Source organism: Malurus melanocephalus, unplaced genomic scaffold (assembly GCF_030028575.1).
Source record: "Malurus melanocephalus ecotype Western Australia unplaced genomic scaffold, MMel_1.1 scaffold_608, whole genome shotgun sequence".
Taxonomy (NCBI): domain Eukaryota; kingdom Metazoa; phylum Chordata; class Aves; order Passeriformes; family Maluridae; genus Malurus; species Malurus melanocephalus.
Genome location: NW_026623840.1, coordinates 346,636 through 369,858, shown reverse-complemented (window position 1 = coordinate 369,858; position 23,223 = coordinate 346,636). Strand labels below are relative to the sequence as shown.

At 39.1% G+C, this 23,223-nt stretch overlaps 1 protein-coding gene across 1 annotated transcript in view; it reads right to left on the bottom strand.

The window, feature by feature from the left end:
* RHOBTB3 (Rho related BTB domain containing 3) overlaps positions 1 to 23,148 on the bottom strand; it is a 28,615-nt gene extending 5,467 nt beyond the window's left edge. Inside the window, exons 1-11 of the mRNA XM_057383145.1 lie at positions 22,870 to 23,148; positions 22,487 to 22,703; positions 14,805 to 14,997; positions 12,846 to 12,997; positions 11,935 to 12,046; positions 10,764 to 11,132; positions 8,380 to 8,492; positions 6,695 to 6,806; positions 3,824 to 3,997; positions 2,462 to 2,628; positions 683 to 779 (exon numbers count right to left, since the gene is read on the bottom strand). Of these exons, the coding sequence (XP_057239128.1) occupies positions 683 to 779; positions 2,462 to 2,628; positions 3,824 to 3,997; positions 6,695 to 6,806; positions 8,380 to 8,492; positions 10,764 to 11,132; positions 11,935 to 12,046; positions 12,846 to 12,997; positions 14,805 to 14,997; positions 22,487 to 22,703; positions 22,870 to 22,871 (1,708 nt within the window). The 5' untranslated portion in view covers positions 22,872 to 23,148. The remainder of the gene's footprint in view (positions 1 to 682; positions 780 to 2,461; positions 2,629 to 3,823; positions 3,998 to 6,694; positions 6,807 to 8,379; positions 8,493 to 10,763; positions 11,133 to 11,934; positions 12,047 to 12,845; positions 12,998 to 14,804; positions 14,998 to 22,486; positions 22,704 to 22,869) is intronic.
* Positions 23,149 to 23,223: the final 75 nt, after the last annotated feature.

The following is a 23,223-nucleotide window of genomic DNA, read 5'->3' as shown; positions in this document are numbered from 1 at the left end:
TCCAACTGAGCTGTTTTGTGATTCTGTGAAGGTCTTGAAAAGCCCTTGGAGAGATGCTGCCTGCTGCTGTGTTGCTGTCCTGAACCTCGAGATGATGAGGTATCACGGGTCAAAGAGGTGGATCCAGGTCAAACTGATGCACCCATCATCAGGATGATGAAAAATCACGAAGGCAGTGAGCACAACTTTCCAGTTACATATCAGGAAGCAAATACAAATGCTTCCGAAAAAAATAGCAGTTCCCTGGAAGACGCTGGTTTATTTACTTGAATGAACAATCACTTTTTCATTTTATGAGATCTACTGGGGGGTATTATAAGAATACTATTTTCTTCAAGGAAAACCCCTGCACTTCAAAAAGAGGTATCAAAAACGACCCATTACCTTGATTCAAATTAGCAGGATAATATGACGTGGTTGACAAACAATGTCCATACTGTTCCAGAAAGTTCAATTATAGGTGGAAACCTGCCCCCCCTAACAGAACCAAAAAAAGAGTGATGCAGTGCTAACTGTGTCATATCATGTGTTGATCCCACAGTAGGATGGTGAGACATCCTGCTGGAATATCCTAAAGAAACCCTAATCATTTTCCCATGCAAAAATGGTATTGTCCAGAACATAGTTTCTAATCTCAGCAGAACTGAAAACATTTGTTTCATCAAAACAAACAGAAAAATACCTGAAAGTTCTTGAAATTCAGGCTTTTGACTGAAGATGAGGTAGTTAGTGGCAATAAAATGAAGAAGCCAAGTTGAAAGGCAATCAGAATTGTGAAACTGTGAGAAGAAAGGAAACAGAAAAAAACACTTAATGCTATCATGTCTAAAACACAACCACATCTCACATGTCAGAATATTTCAGGTTTCCACTGTCAATATAATTTACTAAATAAAGTTTTGGCTGTGGAAGATAATGAAGGAGAAGTAATTTAATGGAAGTATGTAAATAGGTGGACATCTAAAACAAATTGCAAAAGTCCCTCTCTCTCGGAGGTAGGAAAAACCCCTAAGGAATCATGAATCTTGGAAATTTTGTCTTCTGCACAGAGGCAGAGCTTCACAAAAAAATGGAGGGAAGGAACGTGGCATGTTGGTTTTGTGGTCTCTTTCTGCAAAAAATCCCATTTTATTAGGGCAATCCAGTTTTTATTTTCCTCTTCTCTTTTCCAAATCAGCCTTTATTGTATCCCTTTTTTTTAGCCTCTAATCTTTTCTTTTCATGCTTTTTATGCATTTCTCTCAATATTCTATCCAGTTAGAACTCCTTCGTCACCTGCATATCGCATAATTTTCTTTTTTGACTAGAAGAGGAAGAAGCAGACCTTCACTCACCTAAAACACATCCTTTCTGTAAGAAGCTGTAATTAAGCTGAATTACTGCAGTGTGCCCATGATGAAGGAAATAATACAGAGCATGTGCTCTATGACTAGAGGGTCTGGAGCCCAAATCTTATGAGGTGCAGCTGAGGGAGGTGGGGGGTTTTATCCTGGAAAAACAGAGGCTCAGGGGGACCTTATCACTCTCTGCAACTCCCTGAGAGGAAGCTGTGGATGGGTCAGGGTTGGTCTCTGCTCCCAGATAACAAGTGACAGTGATGCCTTTTCACTGGTCCTAAAATCATGAGCCAGACACAGTTAAGGTCATACAAGGGGTTACCTTTATAAGGATCCTTRTGCAGGATCCTTAAGTGCACAATTCACCAGCTGGAAAACACTGAAGATGCACACATAGCATAATGTGCATACAATTTTTATGTATTTTGCAAATTAATGTATCTGACAAGAATCTCCCGTTAGAAGCATAACTGGTGAAGTAATTCCTCCCCAGTTCAACCCTTTTTCGAATTCTCCCTTCTATAGATCGGGACTAAATTCTGTTTAGGAGCATGTGTCTCAAAGAGCTGTTTCAACATCAGCTCCCAGCAAGAATCAAGATAGGATAGGAGAATTGGACCCCCAGCTTGGAGCTTCTGGAATGTGTTTTGTCTTTCTGCCTATCAGGGTAGGGAAAAGTACTGGAGCTAACTATAAATACAATAATAGGCTACAGTTACAAATATCTGTGCAAAGAATARAGAGAATATATAAAAGAAAGAAGGAAAAAAAATCGATTGAGCATCAACAAGACAAGAGGAAATGGTCTCAGTTTGTGCCAGGAAGATTTAGGTTGCATAGTAGGAAAATTTTTTTCATAGCCAGCATTGTCAAGCTCAGGASCAGGCTGCTCTGGGTACAGTGGTAGAGTCAATTCTATGATTCTGTGACTGCACATTCTGCARTTAAATGCTGAAGGACTTATTTCAGCCATCCTTGTGCCACCAGTTACTCCTAATAAACAGATTGCATATCAACGATTTTCCTTGGGAATAGAAATTGTTGTAAGATCTTAAAAATCTAAACAATCAAACAACTTATTAGAGTCAACASAATTATTCTTACTTGATATGTACAACATGTACCTTAGCTTTTTTGAGCAAGCTAACAATACTGAGGCTTGTGGATGCCAGTTCCCTGCTAGGCATGCTCTGAAGCTGCGTGATGATGTAAAGTTCACAAATATGCTGGAGTCTCATTACTTGGTACATCTCTGCACAGATCAGCAGAGACATCGCTTGGAGAATACTGGCTGAAAAACAACAAGACATGAGTTACGTGCATTTTACCTTTTTGACAAGATAATCAGAGCCACTTTTCACCAAGTCATTTTTAAAAACACTTAACAACAAACACAAAAATCAGAGTACTGTGATCAGCTTGTTTAATTTTTCATTATTATGAATTTATGTTGGCTGTGTCAGCTTATTTTTCCAGATATGTCATTCAATAAGGAGAAAAAAGGGTTTAGAACTTTTCAGCAGATAGGTGTAAAGAACTGCTGTCAATGTCCTGTATTTTGAAGATGTCAAGTCAAATATTATGGCTGTATTTAGTGCAAGTGATGATCAGTTAGAGGATTTAGCTTTCTAAGTTCTCTTTCAAGAGAACACTCTTCTGATACAACAAAAGATAGCCAGAAGGTCAAGACAAAAGAGAGAAACTTTTTTTTTTTTCCCTAAAATATGACATGGTGGTTGCATGTTTAAACTGACAAACAAGGAAATGTTAAGTGAAGTGAAAAGAGAAACATGGAAAATCTAACAATAAGATAGAATAATTATTTTAAAAGAAAACAAAAGCAAAAATACATATCACAGCATGATTCATTCCTTATATCAAGGGAAAATAGGCTTCATTTAAATTGTATTTCAGATTTAATATCCAGATCTTCTTCTCATTAAAAAAAAAGATAAAGGTCAAGACACAMAGAATATTTTAGCTCAATTTTGCTTGCCAAACACTCCAGTCGACATACTTTTTTCCAGTTTTTCATACTAGCAAGATAACTGTGTACAGAAATAGGTGCTCTTGCAACTAACCTTTTTAATATTAAACTTAACTATGTACATGTTCAAGACAAGACAACTTTAAAATAAAACACAGAATCAAGTCTAGGAAGTAGTATTATTGTGATGTAGAAAGAAAATTCCAAATATTATAATGGATCAGAAAAGAAATTTCAACTCTTCTGAGTCTTGTTATGTAAGCACGAAGCAAATACTTAATTTAATTAGTAATGCTTCTTCTGCCTATAGCTGATTTTACTTGAATAGGACTGATTCATTTTTTTACTGCAAAATACAAAGAAGTGCTCATTCTCGAAATATTGCACATTCAAATGTTAACAATTTTCAATTAAATAAATGCTGCTACACTACTCTCTCAATGTCCTGCTCTGGAAAAGTGATTCACAGATAGGGGACTGTATTTTACATTTTTCTTACCTGGGCAGCAGGAGTCRGTGTAAAGGTACTCTAGGAAGGAGAGGAAAGTGTCTTTGGAAACCCCATAAACTGGAACCAGAATGCTGTTTGCTTCCAGATAATTACCATTAAACATAGCAGCCATAACCTCACAGCGGGCCACCAGAACTGCCCTGTGGGCTGGCACAGTTGCACCTGAAGGATGCAAGATAAAAATAAATATACAATGACTTTATATAGCACAGAAAGATCTTCATTTTAATGCTCACGTCTTCTTAGAAGGTCATCCCTCCACTGAACATGATTGGAATGTTGAAAGTTAACAATAACTAACAACACACTTGCAGCATGCTAGTTAAGATGAATAATGAACAGTAAAATAAAGAAAAATAAACAAACAAAAATTAATGAAGCCAAAATGAAGTAGACTAAACCAACAGAAAACAGACAAARTAGAATAAATCAGTTCATATTAACTGAACCTCCAGCCTATCGCATAAATATGTAGTGCTATGAATTGTTATGCAAATGGTTGATTGTTGAGCATAATGATCTTAGGGGTCTTTTCCAACCTCAAGGATTCTACGGTGAGTCATTTGTGTTCACCAGTAACCCTACTGGTAATTAATATTTGTGCCAGAGTAACCATAAAAAGTGCAGAAAAGCAAATTATTCCAGATGAAATTCCACTGAGTCCTTCAAGTATAAATGTAACTTGAATTAAATATTGTGGGGCTTCCTGAATGGTTGTCTTATGAAAATAACATTGATTACTTTTCCCCAGAAATGTATTAATTTTGTACTATTTGCAAGTGAATCCTTTGCTTTACTACAGCATTTGGAAGACCTGAAGAGGCTGACAGTCCAGGGTGGTAAAGGCCTTTCTGTGTGTAAGGAAATGCCAAGCAAGTGCCAGTCAGGACAGCAACCAAAACCAAAATGAGCATTTAGAGTTGAATGTAAATGTTTCAATCAAAATTATAATAAACAGATCAACTGAGATGCAAGATAAATACACTGTATACAAAGAAGTTGCTGTTTTAATTATCTCTTTAACCACAACATTGGCACCTGAGTAATTCTTTGAAGACTTCTGGCACTTTCTGTCTTTTGTTCTATTTCTACTTCCTTGTACTTCTACTTTGAAAATGTCTACGCTGACAAATACAAAACATATATATATGAATACAAACATATATATAATGAATATATATATAACAATATATATATTATACGTATTCATTTTATATACACACACACACACACACACACACACACACACACACACACATATATATATAATGAGGATACTTGTTGATAATACCACATATTTGTGGTGGTAATATGAGTAGTACATGAGGTTGCTGTGATCTAAAAGACACATGTACTCCTGTGTGTGCATGTGAATGAACATCTATCTATTAATTAAGAAATTCAGTCATGTTCAGTGTTTTTACACAGATATAATGGGCTCCCATTTTTCCTGGCTCCCATACTTCTGTAAGCTAGAAAACTCAAAGCAATGCTCAGTATCCAAGAAACTGCTTTAAAACTTATAGATTTATTTGTCTGGTCAAGACTAACACCTTTAGTTTCTCTTAGTAGTTACTTAATTTTAATAAAGGTACTGTGATTGATGAATTAAAGAAAAAGGTTTGGAAGATGTATAAAGTACTAGGTAAAACTGTTCACATTTTATTAGCACGCTTTTTAAAAATGCTTGTCAACCCATTCAGGGATTTAGAGTCTTTTTCTGTAAAACACAGTGTTCTGGTTTCATCAACTTCCCACAAAGCCTCTCACAAGCACGGGACACGAAGGTGAATTGTTCATGCCATTGAGCTCTACAGTATTTTCCTCTCATTTCCAAAGATATTTCTGTGGGKTTTTTTTCTGCCTATTAAATAGAACATCCAGAAAGAGCCTGCTTGTTCTTCTGTGCTTATGCTTGAGGAGTTAATGCTTCATATTTGGCCCTGAGATTTACATCTGAAAATAATTAAGTATCTAATTCTAGGAAGACCATTTCTGTGTGAAGGGYAAGTATGGACAAATTGAGTATAATGTTAGCTTTTAAAAGCCATCTAGTTTTTATTCTCACAGAAGCATACAACACATGAGAAAAGTTTCTCCCACTTCGTCTTTCATTGTAAGGATGAACACATTTAGTTTCCAGAAAAAAAATTCAATCAAGACCCTGCAGCACGTCCAGCAGTAAAATGTGGCAGTGTCAGCGGCACTAGATCTGCAGGTCACCAAACTCAGGTGGCAAGGCCAGAAAAGCCAGTCCCTGTCAGTTTCTGGAGGGATGGGAAAGACACTTCCACAGGCAGCACCTTCCTGAGACCTACAGGGGGATGTTGGCTAGGATTCAGTAACCCCATCTCTGGTCTTTTCATGGATGGCAGCAAGAACACATGTGGGTATCCATGCACTTTCAAGGGGAGATGCTGGGCAGAGCCCTTGAGCATGTTCTAGTGCTTGTGAAGCTGGGAACAGGAGTGAGATAATAAAATAAAAATGAAAGTTAAAAGAAAAAAGAACAGAACAAAATAATATCAAATAAATCAAAGTAAAACAAAATGAAAAAATGCCAAAAAAAGAGRGTAAACCAAAATAGAACAAAACAGAACAAAAATTAATGTCAATCAGGGAGTCTGTCATGATGGACAGAGGGAATTCSTAAAGGCTTATCCCAGACAAACCATGCTGGGAGTGGACACTGCCACAGAGCATCTGCAGCGACAAGCTTTCCCTGCTTCCCACAGTGATAGCAAAGCATTAACATTTCCTTGGTTTTGATGCCACCTCTATGGGCCATCTCTRTGTCCCATGTTCCTGAAAGAGAAAAAAGGATAAAGAATGGAGGCCAAGGCAGCAGAGGTATCTTACCTTGTATTTTGAAGATGACATCAGCCAGGACAGGCGTGTTAAAAAATAGCCTGAGAGAAGTGTTATAGAGCCGTTTAATCTGGTGAGACCTGCAATCCTTTACAGAGTTAAGCTGAAAAATAAATTGGTAATAAAGCCCTGTCAAGTGTGGCTGCGCACAGAACTAAAGATTATGGGACATCATCTATAGAAGAAACTAAACCACAGGCTCTCRCATGTTTACTCCTCTGCAATCATCTTTTATCTTCTAATTTCCATTCCCTACAGTGCAGCAGATCTAAGGGGTCTCTTGTCCCCCACAGCCACATCTCAGTTCTCAGCTTGGTACTCTGACCTGTGACAAACTTCCCCATCCAGTCCCATCAGGCAGGCTGGACTTCAGCAGAGCTTTCTGGAGTCCATACTTTCTCCTACATTCCCTGTTCAGATCAATGCTGCAGCAAAATGAGTTTTGAGAGCTTGCAGAGAGCAGGGGTGGGACACACATCCACCCCCCAGCACAATGATTGGTAGAGATATAGGGCAGCTCAAAGTTCTGTGTGTCTTTATATTGCCCTGAAATTGCCTCCACAGAGGCAGGGGGACCCACATGCTGGAGCAGACTCCTCTTACAGACCCCTGGTAGCGTCAAGACCCTCCAAAAACCATTACTCCCAGTTAATTTTCAGTTTTAATTTTCTTACCCTAAGAATGGAATCTACAGCTGCCAAAAGGAACATCATCAAAATCACATTGCCAGATTGTGACAAGTGAAATTCAAGATGAACTTGAATTTGTGGTTAAAATCTTAAAAATTTTTAGTTTTACTAAGAAAAATCAAAATTTATTTCTTTTTTGGCCTCCAAAGAAAAATGCTTAGATGTACCCTGTACTTAGAAAGTACCCTGAAGGCATAAAAAGACCAGTGAAAGAAATGACARCAACCCAGGCCCACTATCTTAAGTCTTCAGGCCTCTCCAAGTACAACGCTAAAAATGTTTTAACAGCGGACACAAAGGGCTGTCAAGCCTAAAACAGACCAATCAAAAGCTTAAAACAGCTCTGTAACTTTTTGATCTTTATACTGTGTTATTTCAAGAGAATCCAAGAGGTGTTCCCATTAAAATCAACAGAAATCATTTGCACAAGTTCTGTATTATCAGGCAACGCATAAGCTCTGCTACCAAATGTCTGTTAAAACTAACTCTGYATTAAAACTAATTATACATCGTAACTTTTTGCTAATTTAACAATGTGATGCCACTTATATTTTTCTGTGAAGTTGTCTACTGAATTTTGGAGAGTTTTCCGCATCACAATGTATCTGAGAAACTACCCTTCTGGATCTACTGCAGAAGCCTAACTTTTGGCATAKGTTCAGGAGCAAGTATCTTTCCTGGGCAGCCGCTATTACATGAGAATTAACAAAACATAATCATATTGCCACACAATGTTCAAAGCTGTGAACACGAGTAATCCTTTAAGAATACCTGTCTGTGTAATTTTTACCAATTACATTAATTCTGCACATTACATCAGGATCTCTGTGTACGTGCCAGCAAACGACCCAGTGAAAACATGAAGAATACAGTTTGTGTAAGCCAAAGTGACTTTTAAGCAAAAACTGAGAAGAAAACTTTTTGCCTACAAAACAATTTCTCAAGAACTTAAGTACCTTACAGGGACCCCAAGGGAGTTAGATATACCTTTCCTGGAGTTTTCAGGATGCATTTAACTTTTTCAAGCACATGCTCTGTTTTTTCTGGATCCTTCAACTTCTTCTTTATGTCCTCTTCTAATCGTTCCCACTGGAAAGCACCTGTCATCAGACCAGGGAGACACGGGTTATGCATGAGCAAGGCATGGGCCTCAGGAGAAAAGGTGATATCAATGCCTAACAGATCCTGCAGAAAAATAGATCTTGTAGGAAGGGCAAGATGCAATTTTTGCATGTTAGAAGGTCCATGGTACTTTTTACAGTGCAACCAAGCATCACCAGACTAGAGCATCTTGCTTGCTTTCAAACTCAATTTCTGAATTCCTCTCAGTTCAGTCACTACGTATCACAGGCAGACATTCAGAAAAAAAAATAATCTGCAATGTTTCAATATTTGTGTAATGTCTATCTTCTGCCATACTGCTGGTTGCATTGTTCTGTCAGTTTCTGAACCAGAAAAACTTCATGCACTTCATGTTACATTCTGAGTCCTCACAGCTAAAACCAGCACTAAGTTTGCAGYATAAATTTCTGTTATTCTTGTTTTCCCACTAAAGCCATGATAYTGGCTGAAGTGTTTCAATAGCTTTCTTCCAAAAATGAAGACTGTTAAACTATCTTTATTTTATCTTCATGCACTTTGCTGGACCAAGTCTCAAAGACATCGTGAGGCTTCTGAAGCAACTTTTTTTACTCAGGACAAGAAGGAGACAGAAGCAGATCAAGCTCAGGGGCAAGCCCAATTGAGGACAGCCCTGAGGATGSTTTGCTACAGAAAGACTGAATCATCACCCACAGCACTCAGCGTCCTCAGCTCCACCAGCTCCCATCTACACCCTGCTGGTRTTTACAGCCTCATGAGCATCAGGTCATGGTCCTGAAAAGCTGAAAACTCATGATTTTTTCAATTCTCAGCTGGCACCTCAAGTGCCTTCAAAAAACATGGTCATCTCTCAGAGGCATCAAAAAGGCAAAATGACTTTTGGCAATGCCCCTGAGGGTGGGAGCTGTGATCTAAAGCAGAGCTCTGTCTGCAACTGCACAAATTCACAGCTCCTTGGTTGACATAAAGGAAAGTAAAAAAGTAAAATTACCCACAGGAGGCAGCAGATATTAGTTCTGGTAAATGGCAACAGATAAAGATGTTTACAAAGGTGTTTTATGCTGGAGAAAATGAGGCCCAAGGGTGACCTTGTCACTCTCTACAGCTCCCTGGAAGGACATTTAGCCAGGTGGAGGTTGGTCTCTTCTCCCTAGTAACAAGTGACAGGACAAGAGGAAATAGCCTCAATATGCACCCAGGGAGGTTTAGATTGGATATCAGGAAAGTTTCTTCACCTAAAGAGMTGTCAAGCACTGAAGCGAAGTGCTCAAGGCAGTGGTAGGGTTACCATCCCTGAAAGGACTTTGAAATGTGGTGCTTAGGGACTTGGTTTACCTGATGGACTTGGAACTGATAGGTTAGTGGTTTAACTTTGAGGTCTTTCCCAACACAAATTATTCTATGAATTAAAAGTACTGCATTTATCCATCACCTCCTGAAGTTCTAGTTTTAATTCCCTATTCTCCAATGAATAAGAACAAAAATTAAACCCATTCAGAGTGAAAAATTACTGCATCTKTTCTTTATGATTGGCACTGTTTTGTAAAAAACAGAAAGGGATGCCTTTGATGTACAAATTCCAACTGAAAGCTGAAAGGTTTTCTGATAGCTTGAAAAATACTTTATAATAAAGAACAAYCAGCTATTGGCTACTTCCATTAAAAAACCAAACTCTTTGAGCTGAGGACTTCTAAGCAACATCTGGAAAATTATAAAAAAATGGATGTCATTTTAATAGCTGGCAYTAGGTAGGTGAGGTAGTAGCAAAGGTAGGAGGACAGTTAGTAGCAAAACTCAAAATTTCTGATTTTCATAATTTTCATCAGAAATTACCACATTCCAACCAATTAGCACTCTTTTTTCTTCAGCAGTACCATACCCAGAAGAAAAATGACTTTTCCTAAATAACTCTGCACTCTTGTCATTGTGTTTAGAACATGCAATCATTTACAGTATTTTAAAAACCTAGGATCTGAAACTGACTTCAACTCCAAATACTTTTTGACAAAGGTTTTGAATGTCACTGATGTTAGCTTATGGACTAATTTTATTTAGGCCCATTAGATGTGGAATGACAACTAATTTAATCTCTGCTGAATCTAGGTGATAGTCTTTTTTCATTGTCCATAATAATCACAAGGGATAAAACASGTGTGGAAACATGGTGAAACATCATCTCACAATGGCAGAACCGTGTTCTTTAGGGTGATGAACATACTCCTTCATGACAGAATAGGAAATGAGTTGCCAGACTTGTTCCCAGCAGGTACCTGAGTAAATGAAGTGGAGGATGTCTGGGAGACAAGCACAGAAGACAGAATCCTTCACCACCACCCTGACTGGTGGCACACAGGATGGGACACCTCGGGGGGACAAGGGCAAGGGATCCCCCGTCTCCACTGTGAAGAGACTCTGTGCCAGCTGCACCGTAGAGGCGTCATGGGCATCGGATGGGCTCTTCACCCCGAACAGCAGCATGAAGAGGTGGCTGACAGAGCAGAGGATGATCTTGTGAGCCTCCACCGCTGTGCTGAGGTCCTCGGGGTAGAAGGCCACATCTGCACACTGGCAGCAGCAGAGAAGGTTGTGCAGGTCTGCGTTGTAGTGCGAGGCTTCGCCCTTCAGGATTGGCATTTTTTCTGCAAAAGACACCAGGCTGTAAAGCTTAGACCAGTGCTAACCACAGGACAACAGACTTTATCAAACAAAGAGCAATTTTTATAAGAGGTAATCTGTAAGAAAATTTCTTATATATTGTTSAAATGCCTTTAGTAAAATACTCAAAAAATGGAAATACTTAGTAGAGTAAAATTTAAAAGTTAAGAAATACTTAGTTTAATAGTAAGTATCTGTCCCTTTCATGAACTCTCTTTAGGAATTTACACTGTAAAGAAACTTTGACTGTGTATCCCAAATCTAAGAAGTCTGAGCAAATTTTTAGAGCATGTGAGAAGAGGCAGCTACAAATTTAGAGGTAACTACTTGTCAGTATAATTATTTCACTGAATAAGTGCATCAGATGCTCAGAAATCACATGCACRTGCATACTTCTCTCCCTTGATACATCAGATAAAAACCTTACATGATGATTCTGCAGGATTCAAGCTCTAACAATCTTCTTTCGTAATCTGTCTGTAAAGGTTTTATGTAAAGCTTTTATTAATTAATGTTTTCATTATCTCATCAAGTCCACCAGAAAACCACTCCTATTAGTTTTACCCTAAATAAACTAGAAATTCATTGCAATGTTACATATTGCCATACAATTCTCCCCAATTAAACCATCACTACAAGATGATGCAACATAACTGGAATAGCTGACTATAGATACCACAGCTCACAGTAACTATTGTTAGTAAAAAATATAGTAAAACTTATTAATTGTGCAAAGCAAGTCATAGACATATGGAATGATATTAGAGACCAGATATCCATGAGCACCTGGCTGTTCAAGCTGAGGTGGCTGGACTCGATGACACTTCTGTGTCTTCTTCCTTTTCTTCATTTTTTCAGATGACTTCTGATTCAAACTTTGGATCATAAAATATTCCAGCTAAGACAAGAAATATATTTTTTAAAAACCTGTTGTTATTTAATTACAACCTAGACATCAAACTAAGGAATATAAACAGGTTCTGCAGGTCTAAAGCCACTGACACWGCTACCTGCCACCCAGCAGAGTCCCAACACTCCTTTACCAAAACCTATTTATTTATTTATTCATTTATTTATTTTTAAATTGAATTAGAGCAAATTAAAAGGCTGTTTATTCAAATGATCATGGTTATCTTTTGTGTATTTAAACTTCCTAGAAATGACAGACACAAAGAGATTCCATTTACCAACGTCTGTAGATACTAACTGCAACTTGTGAAGTGGCCTCATTCAGATGGGAGTTACCCAGCAAAACAAAAGGACAGGAAGACAAGGGGAAAACTTAATGCAGCTTTTCATAATGCAGCTTTTCAGGTTTTCCTAAACCTTCCTAGTTAAAATCAGAGCAACCTTGGTATTCCCAATGCTTCATGGAGTTACAGAATCCTAAAATTGCTGGGCTTGAAAAGTACCTAGAAGACCATAGATTTCTACTGTCCCAGGTTGCTTCAAGCCCTGTCCAATCCAGTCAAGGACACTTCCAAGGATGGGGCACCCACAGCCTCCCTGACCATTCTGTTCCAGTGTCTGACCGCCCTCAGAGAAGAATTTCTAACATCTGACCTAGATCTTGCATCGGTGGGAACTTGCACTTGGTGGAAGGGCCCATGGTGCCCCTCACTCTCTGAAACCCTCACATCAATCACGCACCTCCTGCATGCTCCACCATGCTTCCAGCCCAGCAGATTCCCACTCACCACTCCTCCAAAGTATTTCTGTATGTAGAAGTCATTAAGGGTGTGCAGCTCAAGGTAAGTGGCTCCGAGTTCCTTTGCAAGCTGAACTCCCTCAGAGGTTGTGACACAGCTCCTCCTGTCTGAAGTGCACAGAGGACAGGTGCAAGGCACTCCTGGAGTAAAGAGCAATGAAAAAAAATCTGGCCAAATAATGCAGAGTTCTTTGGTTCCTAAAGAACCGTAAGGATATCTTAGTTAGAAGAGAACAAAGGGAAGTGAAAACATAGTAATTTTAGAGAAAGAAATCTCTAATTATAGAAAATAAACACAACTTCTTGTTAATCAGTTCCAAATAGTAGTTACTTTACAAAGCTCAGTACACATAACATTAGCCTTACTTTATTGGTTTTGYTGAAGGACAGAAGCCCAGCCAGACTTCCAGAAGCCAGGTTTGGCTTGGGCTCAGYACCTTTGCATGCCCAGGTCTTGTGCAAACCTGCACATGTTATCATTCATTAATGTCACCCTTAAATCTGACGAATTATTGTAGCCTGTCCATGCAGGAAACACAGAGAGTCATGAAAGAGGAAAATATCCACTCCAGAGCAACCTGTGATGGGTGTGTACATATTGCACAATCTGATTCAATAACACATATTTTGCACACATTTTTAAAAGTATAAAATAGGTATTTTTAGCATTATGCCAGTTAACTGTTAAATATCTTTCAGCCACACTGGGCCAGCTTTGCTTACTGACAGTAAGAACCTGCAAACCATGGATTTGCTTTCAAATGTGCTGTGCATGCTCCACCTTAATGTCCTCTGCCTATACCTATGGATAACATGTAATAAACCAGCTTTTTTTTTATTTTTTTTAACCATTTGTTTTGGCAGCACCATTTACCACTACAGAGGATTAAGATCTTAGTAATCTGTATGAGCAAACTGCTGTGTTCACAAATACCTCCTAGAAACAAAAGGGTTCTGTATGTGCACAGCAGTTTGTTCTGACAGGTCCCAGGGCAAGTCCAGAGGTCCAGCCTGATGTCTCCCATGGCCACATTATTTAGGGAGGAAGACAGAAAAAGAAAGTAAGTGGAAAACATAGAAACCCGCAGCCCATACTTAAATAAAAAGTGCAAGTAAAGGCTTGGGTAAGGCAAACAGTTTATCAAGACAGTGCCTTTAGAATGAAGCGTAAATCAGAGTAAATCAGAGTATATAAACTTCTAGTCAAGATTAGTAAATCAGAGTATATAAACTTTTAGTCAAGATCATTGAAATACTAATTGCAAGAAAATAAATATTTAACTGAGGTCTTCAACTGTCCTTTATCAGTCACTGAGCTAAAAGATTTTTAAGGAGACTCTGGCAAAACTGAGCATTCTGTCCACAGAGGATACACTTCTTATGGATAACTATTTCTATGTACATCATAAAATAAATGTTTACATCTACAGCTATCATGTCCCTTGCTCACCAAAAGGAGGGATGTTCAGAAACACTTGTTTTAGTCATGTGTCATAAAGTAAAACACAAGCCAGGCTTGTATTCTACTTTCATTGCTTTAGAAAAAAAGTTCCAGAGAATTTCAAGTCTTTTCCCACCTACTCTCCAGTGTTTGCTCACTGGTGGATATAATTTGAATCTCATACACTAGAGATACTTTATACCCAAATACATGTTGCTTAATCCAAATTAGTGGATTTAATCCCCATGYGTAATGGCTCCGCAGGAAGAGTCACAGCAAAGGTCAAAGAAGGATAGGTTGCTTTTCATCACTGGGGTTAATTAAGCACAATGTTCTTGCCAATGCATCAGTCTGCAGAGCCAAAAGACATGCGCACATTAATGTCATCCAGACAGACTAATTGTTTCTGTTATCAGCTTGGAAAAACAATCAGCTTCTACTGAAAATACACTATASCCAACTTCCAAATGAGATTTTATCTGTAGCTACAGAAGGCTGGATACATACCATTTTTTCTTGCACCAATAGCAGAAATGATCACTGGAACCGAGCAGTGGTTTAACGCTTTTTTTACCATTGGMACATAGCTGTCCTTTAGTTCTTGAAATGAAGCCTTGTCATTGACAGAATATTTAATCACAATAATATCAGCTCCTCCAATGAGCCTGCAGGAGGTGTACCAGTCACTGTCAAATATATCCTAAAAAGAAAAAAACATGCTGATCAAGAATTTACTGTCTATATAGAAAAAGATGAAATATTCTAAATTCTTAATGCAAAACTTATCATAAGTTTTTTTTGTCTGATTAGATTTTATCTGAAGACACGCAACAATGTGCAGAATTGATCTTTGTAATTTCCCTGTTTGGAGAGAAAGTTGTTTGTTATAATAAATCATAAATGTTTTCCATGAATTCAGGAATTCTGCAAGAAGAATTAAAAATCGGGTTTATCCGAGAATATTATTTCAGGAAGAAACTTTGCTGGTTTAATTACTTATATTATTTCATTTAGGAAATAAAAGCACTTTCAGTGGTAGATGTTTTCAGCCATTCATACAAAAACATTACTAATTCCACAATTTTAAGGAAAGGGTTACAGGGAACTATCTTATGCACCTATGAACTGTTAAACTGTTATAAAATAAAWTTAATAAATTCAGTGTGATTTTTATCTGCCATACAAGCGTTTCCCTAAAACTTTAACAGGTGTTGATGTCTTCAGGATGAGGACTTCAATCACGTACCTAAACATTTTGAACTTCGCCTTTAATCTTTTGTTGCTCTGTCCTGAGGTCTTGAACTCTAAAATCGTTTGATATTCTGTTAATTTACAACTGTGCTGTACTCACATGCAGTACACAGTCCTTACTTGTGGATTTATCGTGGCGCTGTGATTCCACAATTTCTGCTTTACCTGAAGGCAACTCATAAACACCAGGGGAAGCCTTGGCTTTGGATATATGCTGAATTGAAAACCCTTGAGAGAAATCTGGAACTGATCCAGAGAACTGAAAAACAACTCAGATAACCCAAAATACTACCATCCCTTAGAACAGAAAGGCTTTTTTTGCTGTTTATAGACTTAAAGAAGGCTTATGAAAAAATTGGACACAAACTTTGGCAAGGCCTGTTGTGAGAGGGTAGATTTAGCTTGGACTTAAGGAGGACATTTTTAACTGTGAGGGTGGTGAGGCCCTGACACAGATTGCCCAGGGAAGCTGTGGCTGCCCCATCCCTGGAAGTGTCCAAGACCAAGTTGGATGAGGCTCTGACCAATCTGGTCTAGGGAAAGGCATCCCTGCCCATGGCAGGGGGGCTGGAGTGAGATGATCTCTAAGGTCCCTTCCAATCCAAACCATCCTGTGATTCCATGACTTGGTAGCAGCCCTGCATAGCCTGAGGCAAAACTAGAAGAGTTGGGAGCTTGAGGGAAAAAATGGAAATCAGCAACAATGAAATAAAGACAACAATGAAATAAATACGGAAAACAGGAATAAATGAGCACAGAAGTGACAGAAGGGAAGCACTCAAAGTTTGGGTTGGGGGGCATCAGTGTGAATTTTGGAGAGCTAGTCACAGAAATAAGCAATACAAGTGGGAGTCAAATACATAAGAGTAGTGATATCAACAAGTGACATGGCTTGCACTGTCAACATAACTATTTTTGATCACTCCAAAAGGGTCATTGTTTGAATCTGGTGAGGAAGCTGCAATGCTTTTAAGAACAAGAAGCAGCATGACCCTGATGGAAGTCAAAGTCAACAAATATTTGCCTAAACTGTCAGCGCACATCACTCCCAATTCAGGGCTTGCCCTTACAAAGAAATAAGTCAGGAAATAAATTATAGCAGCCATTCCCATTGGTCTCTGTAACTGAAGCTTTTGTTCTGCAATAAATAAACCACAATTAACAATTTATCAGGAATAGCTCTTACATGATTAACCGTGTTGACAAGGGAGAAGGTCAAGTGCACTACCCTTGATTAGTTGGGGTTTTTTGAGACAACTCAGTTAGAGACTGCTATAATCCCAGGCTAAGGAGAGTCTCAACTATCACTTAACACAATCATTTAGGTGCAGTTAATAATATAACACTTGCAAATAAATGCACCTTTAGCAACTCTAGCAGTAAGACTACCAGCTACAGTGCTTTGAGACAACCATCTAGAGGGAAATTTGCAGAACCTGACCACACAGACAGGCAAAAATTGAGAATTTTCAGGGGACAGCTTTAATCCATTTTAGATGATGAAAATCTCAATAAGAATTTTTAATAGAATACATTTAACACAACAAAGGTTTAAGGGAAAAATACAATACAAAAAAAACCAAAAACCCAAACCCATGAAATATTTATCTGCTCTGTTCTGTTCTGTTGGCAGATAAGAAAGTACATCTGTTCCTTTGAAATTTCCTTCCAGCTGACTGTCTTCAAGTTTAGCCCCACTTGCACCTGCCCATTTCTACAACCTTGGAAAAAAACAGTGGTATCATAAGTAAAGCGTAGGGCACAGGTGCACAAGCACACAGTAACTGCACAGCTTGAAGCAGTAATTCTTGAGTAACAGAAAATGGTCACAGAAACTTTTTATAGAATTTAATGTGTATTTTTTTCCCATTTATTAATGTTTGTATATTATTTTTTGCTTGCTCCAGTGTACAACGGAGCTAAATCTCATGTGCTGGGAAAACAAAAACATTCCAGACAGCCATACATTAATTGCATACGGCATCCCTGCGACACAGCATCTGGACGCTCCTTCACTATCGCTTTTAAAGAACCTTTTATGCAAAAATGACACAAGAAATTTGTTCAGATGATGAACAGCAGCTCAGAATTAGGAATAACCTTAATTTCAGGCTCCCTCTATGAAATTTGTATAACAGCTACTCCTCATCCTGCTTCCTGCTCCATTTCCCAAGTCAGCTGTTGGCTGAAGGAAGAAGTAACTGCACAGCTGAGGTTATTGTAATATGACCTTATTAATTATAATTATATTTCTGATGCTGTTCTACACAGGACATATTAGGAAAAAGCTTCATTCTTTCCTTGCATGCCTTCATTCTAAGTGTCTCATAACATATTCTTGCCATTAGTAAATTATATTTCTCAAGATTCAATGTTGAAACTAAAGAATTCAGAGGCATTGAAGATATGATTTTCCTGCAAAGTCACATGATCCCTCAGGACAACAATGCCTGCTTTGTTAAAAATGATTTATGAATGCCTTTTTGGAATGGCAGTGAAATTCTTCGCACAAGTGCCCTTGCAATGCCCACACTCTTTGTGAAAGCTGCTCCTACAGCCACACAGCCCAAACCCTGATCTGAGGCAGCAGCAATGACAACCACTCTTTGCAAGGACAAGGACACCTGCCCATCCCATTCCAGGGAAATCCCCTGGGATTTCCCCACTATCCAAGACATCTGCACTGGGAATATTGGAAAGTTCATCCCCATTTAGGATCCCTTCACAGACCCAATCTCCACTAACAAAAACTTCTTCACTCTGATGCTYTCCACACCAGAAACTGGACCCTTTCCCATTATTTCCCTCTACAATTTCTTATCAAGTCTGCCACAGGGCAAATTGTATGGGTGTACTCTCCATAACTTACTAGTCCCCTGAACATACTCAGATAAGTTATCTACAGCACAGATGAAAATATCTTTTTCAGAAATCTGCTTAAAACATGCCCCTGCAAAACAAAGGCAGCTCACATTGGCCTGTGTCATCCTCTCATAGAGTAAATCAATAATACTTATTTAAAAGTACAAATAATGAACACAGTAGAGAAAAGAATTTACTGGGATATGATAATTATTAATTTCCCCCTCGGGCAATTTAAAAATGAGAAAGGATGATGTACTGAAAAATGGAAAGTTACAACCAGTCACTTTGTACTGAAGGAGTAATTCAACTAGATTTCTAAAGAAAGTAAATAAAATCTAAAAGTGGATCAGATTCCTTTACCTTTAGACATGATAAGGGCTGGCCAGTCTTGGCTGCATAAAGAACACAAGATTTCTATTAAAGAGAAATAAGTCAGGCAACTACACTATGGTTGATACTGCTGACATAAGAAAGCTCACAGTGTTTGAAGGACTACTCCTGTTGGTCCAGAAAACAAAAAAGCAGACAGAAAAAATAAAAAATACTCAGGGAATGACTTACATTTTAAGGGAGAATTACAAAAAATTCACAGAACACCTTTTCAAAATTGCCGTTTATGTATTTAAGGTGGAGTTAATGTATTTGAACACTCGCGAGCTCCATGGAGGTCTGCAGCTCTGTGCAAGGCTCTGAGCATTCACCATTCTACATGTACCTCATACAGCAAGGATATCTCCAAAACCCAGCTGCTCTATTTTCCCCTTTGATTACATTTCTGACCTTGCCAATATCATATATTCTCTAGAAACTGAGCAGTTTTTATAAAATAAGGGAAAACAAAAAAAAAAAAAAAAAAAAAAAAAAAAAAAAAAAAAAAAAAAAAAAAAAAAAAAAAAAAAAAAAAAAAAAAAAAAAAAAAGAAGATTCTGCATGTGTTGTTTCCTGATGGGGGGCAGGGGGCGGGGGGACGAAACAAACAAAAAAAAAAAGACAAAAAAACCAAAACCAACAACCAAAACCAGGTGGCTCTTAGTAGAAAAAGTTAAAAAGGGCAGCAAGACCCCCAGCCCAGGACAGAAACAATTTCATACCATTAAGGTATTCCTCCAAGTAAGAGAGGGGAGAACAAGCATTGCCCCAAGTAGAGAAAACTCACTAAGAAGTTTTTATTTTGCCATTTGTTTTCCAGCACTGCAATTAAATGAATCAAAACATGAATTACAGCTTCTATGCTATGCTTAATTCTGGATTTGAGGAAGACTCACTTGCCATTAGATATTACAAATTTTGCCTGCATTTTTCTGCAGAAGCATGAAGAAGTTCAGAGCAAAGGAATTGCAAAATATATGCAAGTCAAAATGGGCACCTCAGTCCTGAAGACTGTCAGATCTAATACAGTGTTAATTAAAGCAGCCTTTTCCAAAGCAATTCTAAAGATTCATCTTGCAAATGACTCCTTGTAGCTCCACACAGCTTTCTAATTTCAAAATCAGAAAAACTGGGGCATTCTTGTTCAATATGTCTTACGCTAGGGCAGCTTGAGCATACATTAATGACTGCTGAGCTATTAAAATCACAGTATTCAGCAGAGATTTTGGCACACACGTATTTTCCCTAGTTCTTTACGTCTTCCCTCATCCTAGGTCTTTCGAGATTTTTTTGAGAAAACGTTTCCAAGCTGCCTGATTTACAAGGATGTTCGTCCATCATGCATCTGTCCCCTGCATAAGCTCTGCCAGGACAGCGTGGACACAGCAAGTCATAATGGTACACCCAGAGCTTGGCACACCAAGAGAAACCTGTCCTTGGGAACTCAGACATTTTGCCCCCAGATTTTGAAAAGCTGGTGTTCCACCGTCTCTACACCCCTGTGACATCTGCGTGAACTGTGAGGTTGTCAGTCAGCGTTTCCATCCTGCATGTGCCTGGGAAGAACAGCTGCTCACAACGTGCTGCAGGCACGCTGCTCACAAGGTTTGCAGGCTGGCAAACACGAATTTATCCCGGTAATTGCCCAAAGACACCTGAACTGCTGGCCCTGCTGCAGAATCAGAAGGCTGAGCACTGTCCTGAGCTGACAGACAGGTGCAGCAGGAGACTGGAACTAGAGAAAATGAAACTGCACCATAATCTGCTGTACAGAAGGGTCCCCCATGCGCTGGGGAGCTCTGCTCAGTAAATTCACATTGACACTGCTTTTCCAGGCTGATGGCTCTGGAGGACAAAKAGCAGCTGCGAACCCTTCAATTTTGAGACTTGCAGCTATCAGCATACTCAACTACGAAATTCATGTCTAGGACTGTGCTGCCTTAATCATATGGATTTAATCTAGATGAGAAATGAATCCCAGGTAAAATGCAAATCCACCTTTGTGTTGTGCTCAGATAGTGGAGGGTGAAATACTGCAAGGTGCACCACATCACCACCTCTGAGTTTTGACATCATGCAACAGGGAAGCTTTTCCATGCAGAATACGATTTGAGGCAGCCTCTGTCAACATTTTGAATTGTTCTGTGCTGTTTCCCCAGTCTGGCAGGGGAGCAGCCCCAAACAAACTACAGTGCAGTAGCAAACCTCAAGCACCCAGACTATGGGAAATGGTCCTGTTGCGCCTTATCCTGGCAAGGACACTGCTCCATGCGTAACAAATAACCTCCTGCAGAGGCCAGTCCTGCTAGCTGAGATGTCTTGTATGAGGAGAAAAATGATAATTTGTCCTCGACATTCTCATTGATATATCTCCTGCCTCCTTCAGCTGACAGAGGAAAAAAAAACCTGAGGCCTCAGAAATGCAGTGACTCGGACAACAACAAGCTGGCTTTTGAAGGGCAGAAACTATAAGGCCTCCAGGACTGATGAACCTTGTTTTGCAGAATGGCAAATGCAATTAAAACAGCGTAAACACACATCAACTGTGTCTCCCATTTTCCTTTCTTCCTTCCTTCCTGTCCCTCCTTCCCACTTCTCCAGTTACCCTCACTTGCCTCCCCACCTCCATTCCCATCCTCCATTCTTCTGAAACAGCCTTTCAAGTTCTACAGACTTCATTTATATTCAGGAGATTTTACTCTTTGCTGCGCTCTGGTGACTCCAGCAAACTGCACGTGCGGGTCACATGCAGCTTCACAGATTAGAAACAGGATCCCCCAAGTCCATCTGAACTGGTGTCTGTAAGTGCAGCTGGCAAAAAAAGAAATAAAGAACAGAAGGACAGCGAAACTGGATTGTTAGTTTTACGATTGCCAGCTTCTGATTGTGTATTTCATGAAACTGTTAYGGTTCCTGCAGCTTCCCCAAAAGATTTGTCTTATGGGAGTAAAAAAAACCAATCACCCAAAGGATAGAATTATGGGGCTGAAACTGATTATTGTTTTAATTTCTAAAATCTGGTAAGCTGAGGGTTTTTTTTTTAAGGCTACTAAGTAGTCATTAAATATGTTTTAATTTAGATTATCTGTATCATTTATTACATAATAATTGATCTGCTCACACTTATAACTAAGTTTTCTCACTTACTAACAAAAGTGCTGACAACTTGCAACACTGCCAAAATCTTTTTTATTTACCATCTGATAAAGGTAATAATTTTAAGACGTGATAATTCTTTGTAAGAGAAGTAAAATTACTCCCTACATTGTATTTTGCAAGCTATCAAATCTTTTAATCTGCCATTTTTTGAAGCTGGAAAACTTACTGCCTTTTTTTTTAAGGATAAAATTAATTTCCTTCTATTGCTGACAAATATTTGGACAGAGAGCTTTTGATACAGCATCACAAGGAAGGCATTCTTGTTTATCTCTGGATTATTTTTCATAAAATTTCCACTAAGCAACACAGTTGAAAATACCACCTTCCTACAGGGGAGGCTGGCAGGGGCTTGTTTATGGGAAACTTTTTGAGATTTTGCAGCATTTGCCTGGCTACATTTTATAAGTTTATATTGTTTGCAATAATTAAAATATTAATAAAATCGCACAACAACGAAAATAATTTAAAATTAGGCTATCTTTTCATTGTACTAAACCAGGTCACACGGCCAAGTGCAGTTAAAAGGACTGAGATGGATCTCTTACCCAGACAGGACAGTCGTGCACCACCAGTCTGACATTTCCAAACACACAGGCTTGATACTCAGAAAAAACTGGGTTTCCAACGTGACTTGCAGACAAGCTGCTGTCGATTTGGGAAATGAGAGCACTTCTCCCGAGGTAGCTCCAGATCAGGCTGGGCTGCTGATTGCCCTCAGAAAAACCATCTCTTTCATTCCCAAAAGCTACAATATTAACCGACCTAAAATAAAAATAATAAAGACAAAGTTGTGTTAACAAAGATGAAGGACAGGGATAAGAGTAAAGAAAATAAAATCCCCTTAAATCAAAACTAACGTATTAATCCTTCCGAATCCTCTTCCCTCCCTAGATTTTGACACCCTCCCGTAATCAACAGCGAAACATACATGATCTCAAATCCAACAGCAGGGTGGGAGCAAAGCAGAAAAGAAACCTGGAAAGGCTGCTTGCATTGCAAATCCCCGGCGGGTTTGGCTKGTTATTCCTTGGAGTCCACGCTCAACCTCGCTGCGGTGACCTCTGGGGCTCCTGCCGCATTCCCTCGGCTGTGGCCAGGCTGGCTAACTCGGTGCTGGCTGTTCCGGCCGAGGCACTGCGGCCGCACGCCGGGGCTGCAGCTGCGGCAGGAGCAGCAGCAGGCGCAGTAACAGCGGGGGCAGCAGCGCGATCAGGATCTGCGGCAGCAGCAGGATGGGGCTGAGGAGCAGCAGCAGGAGGAGCAGCGGCAGTGGCGGCAGCCC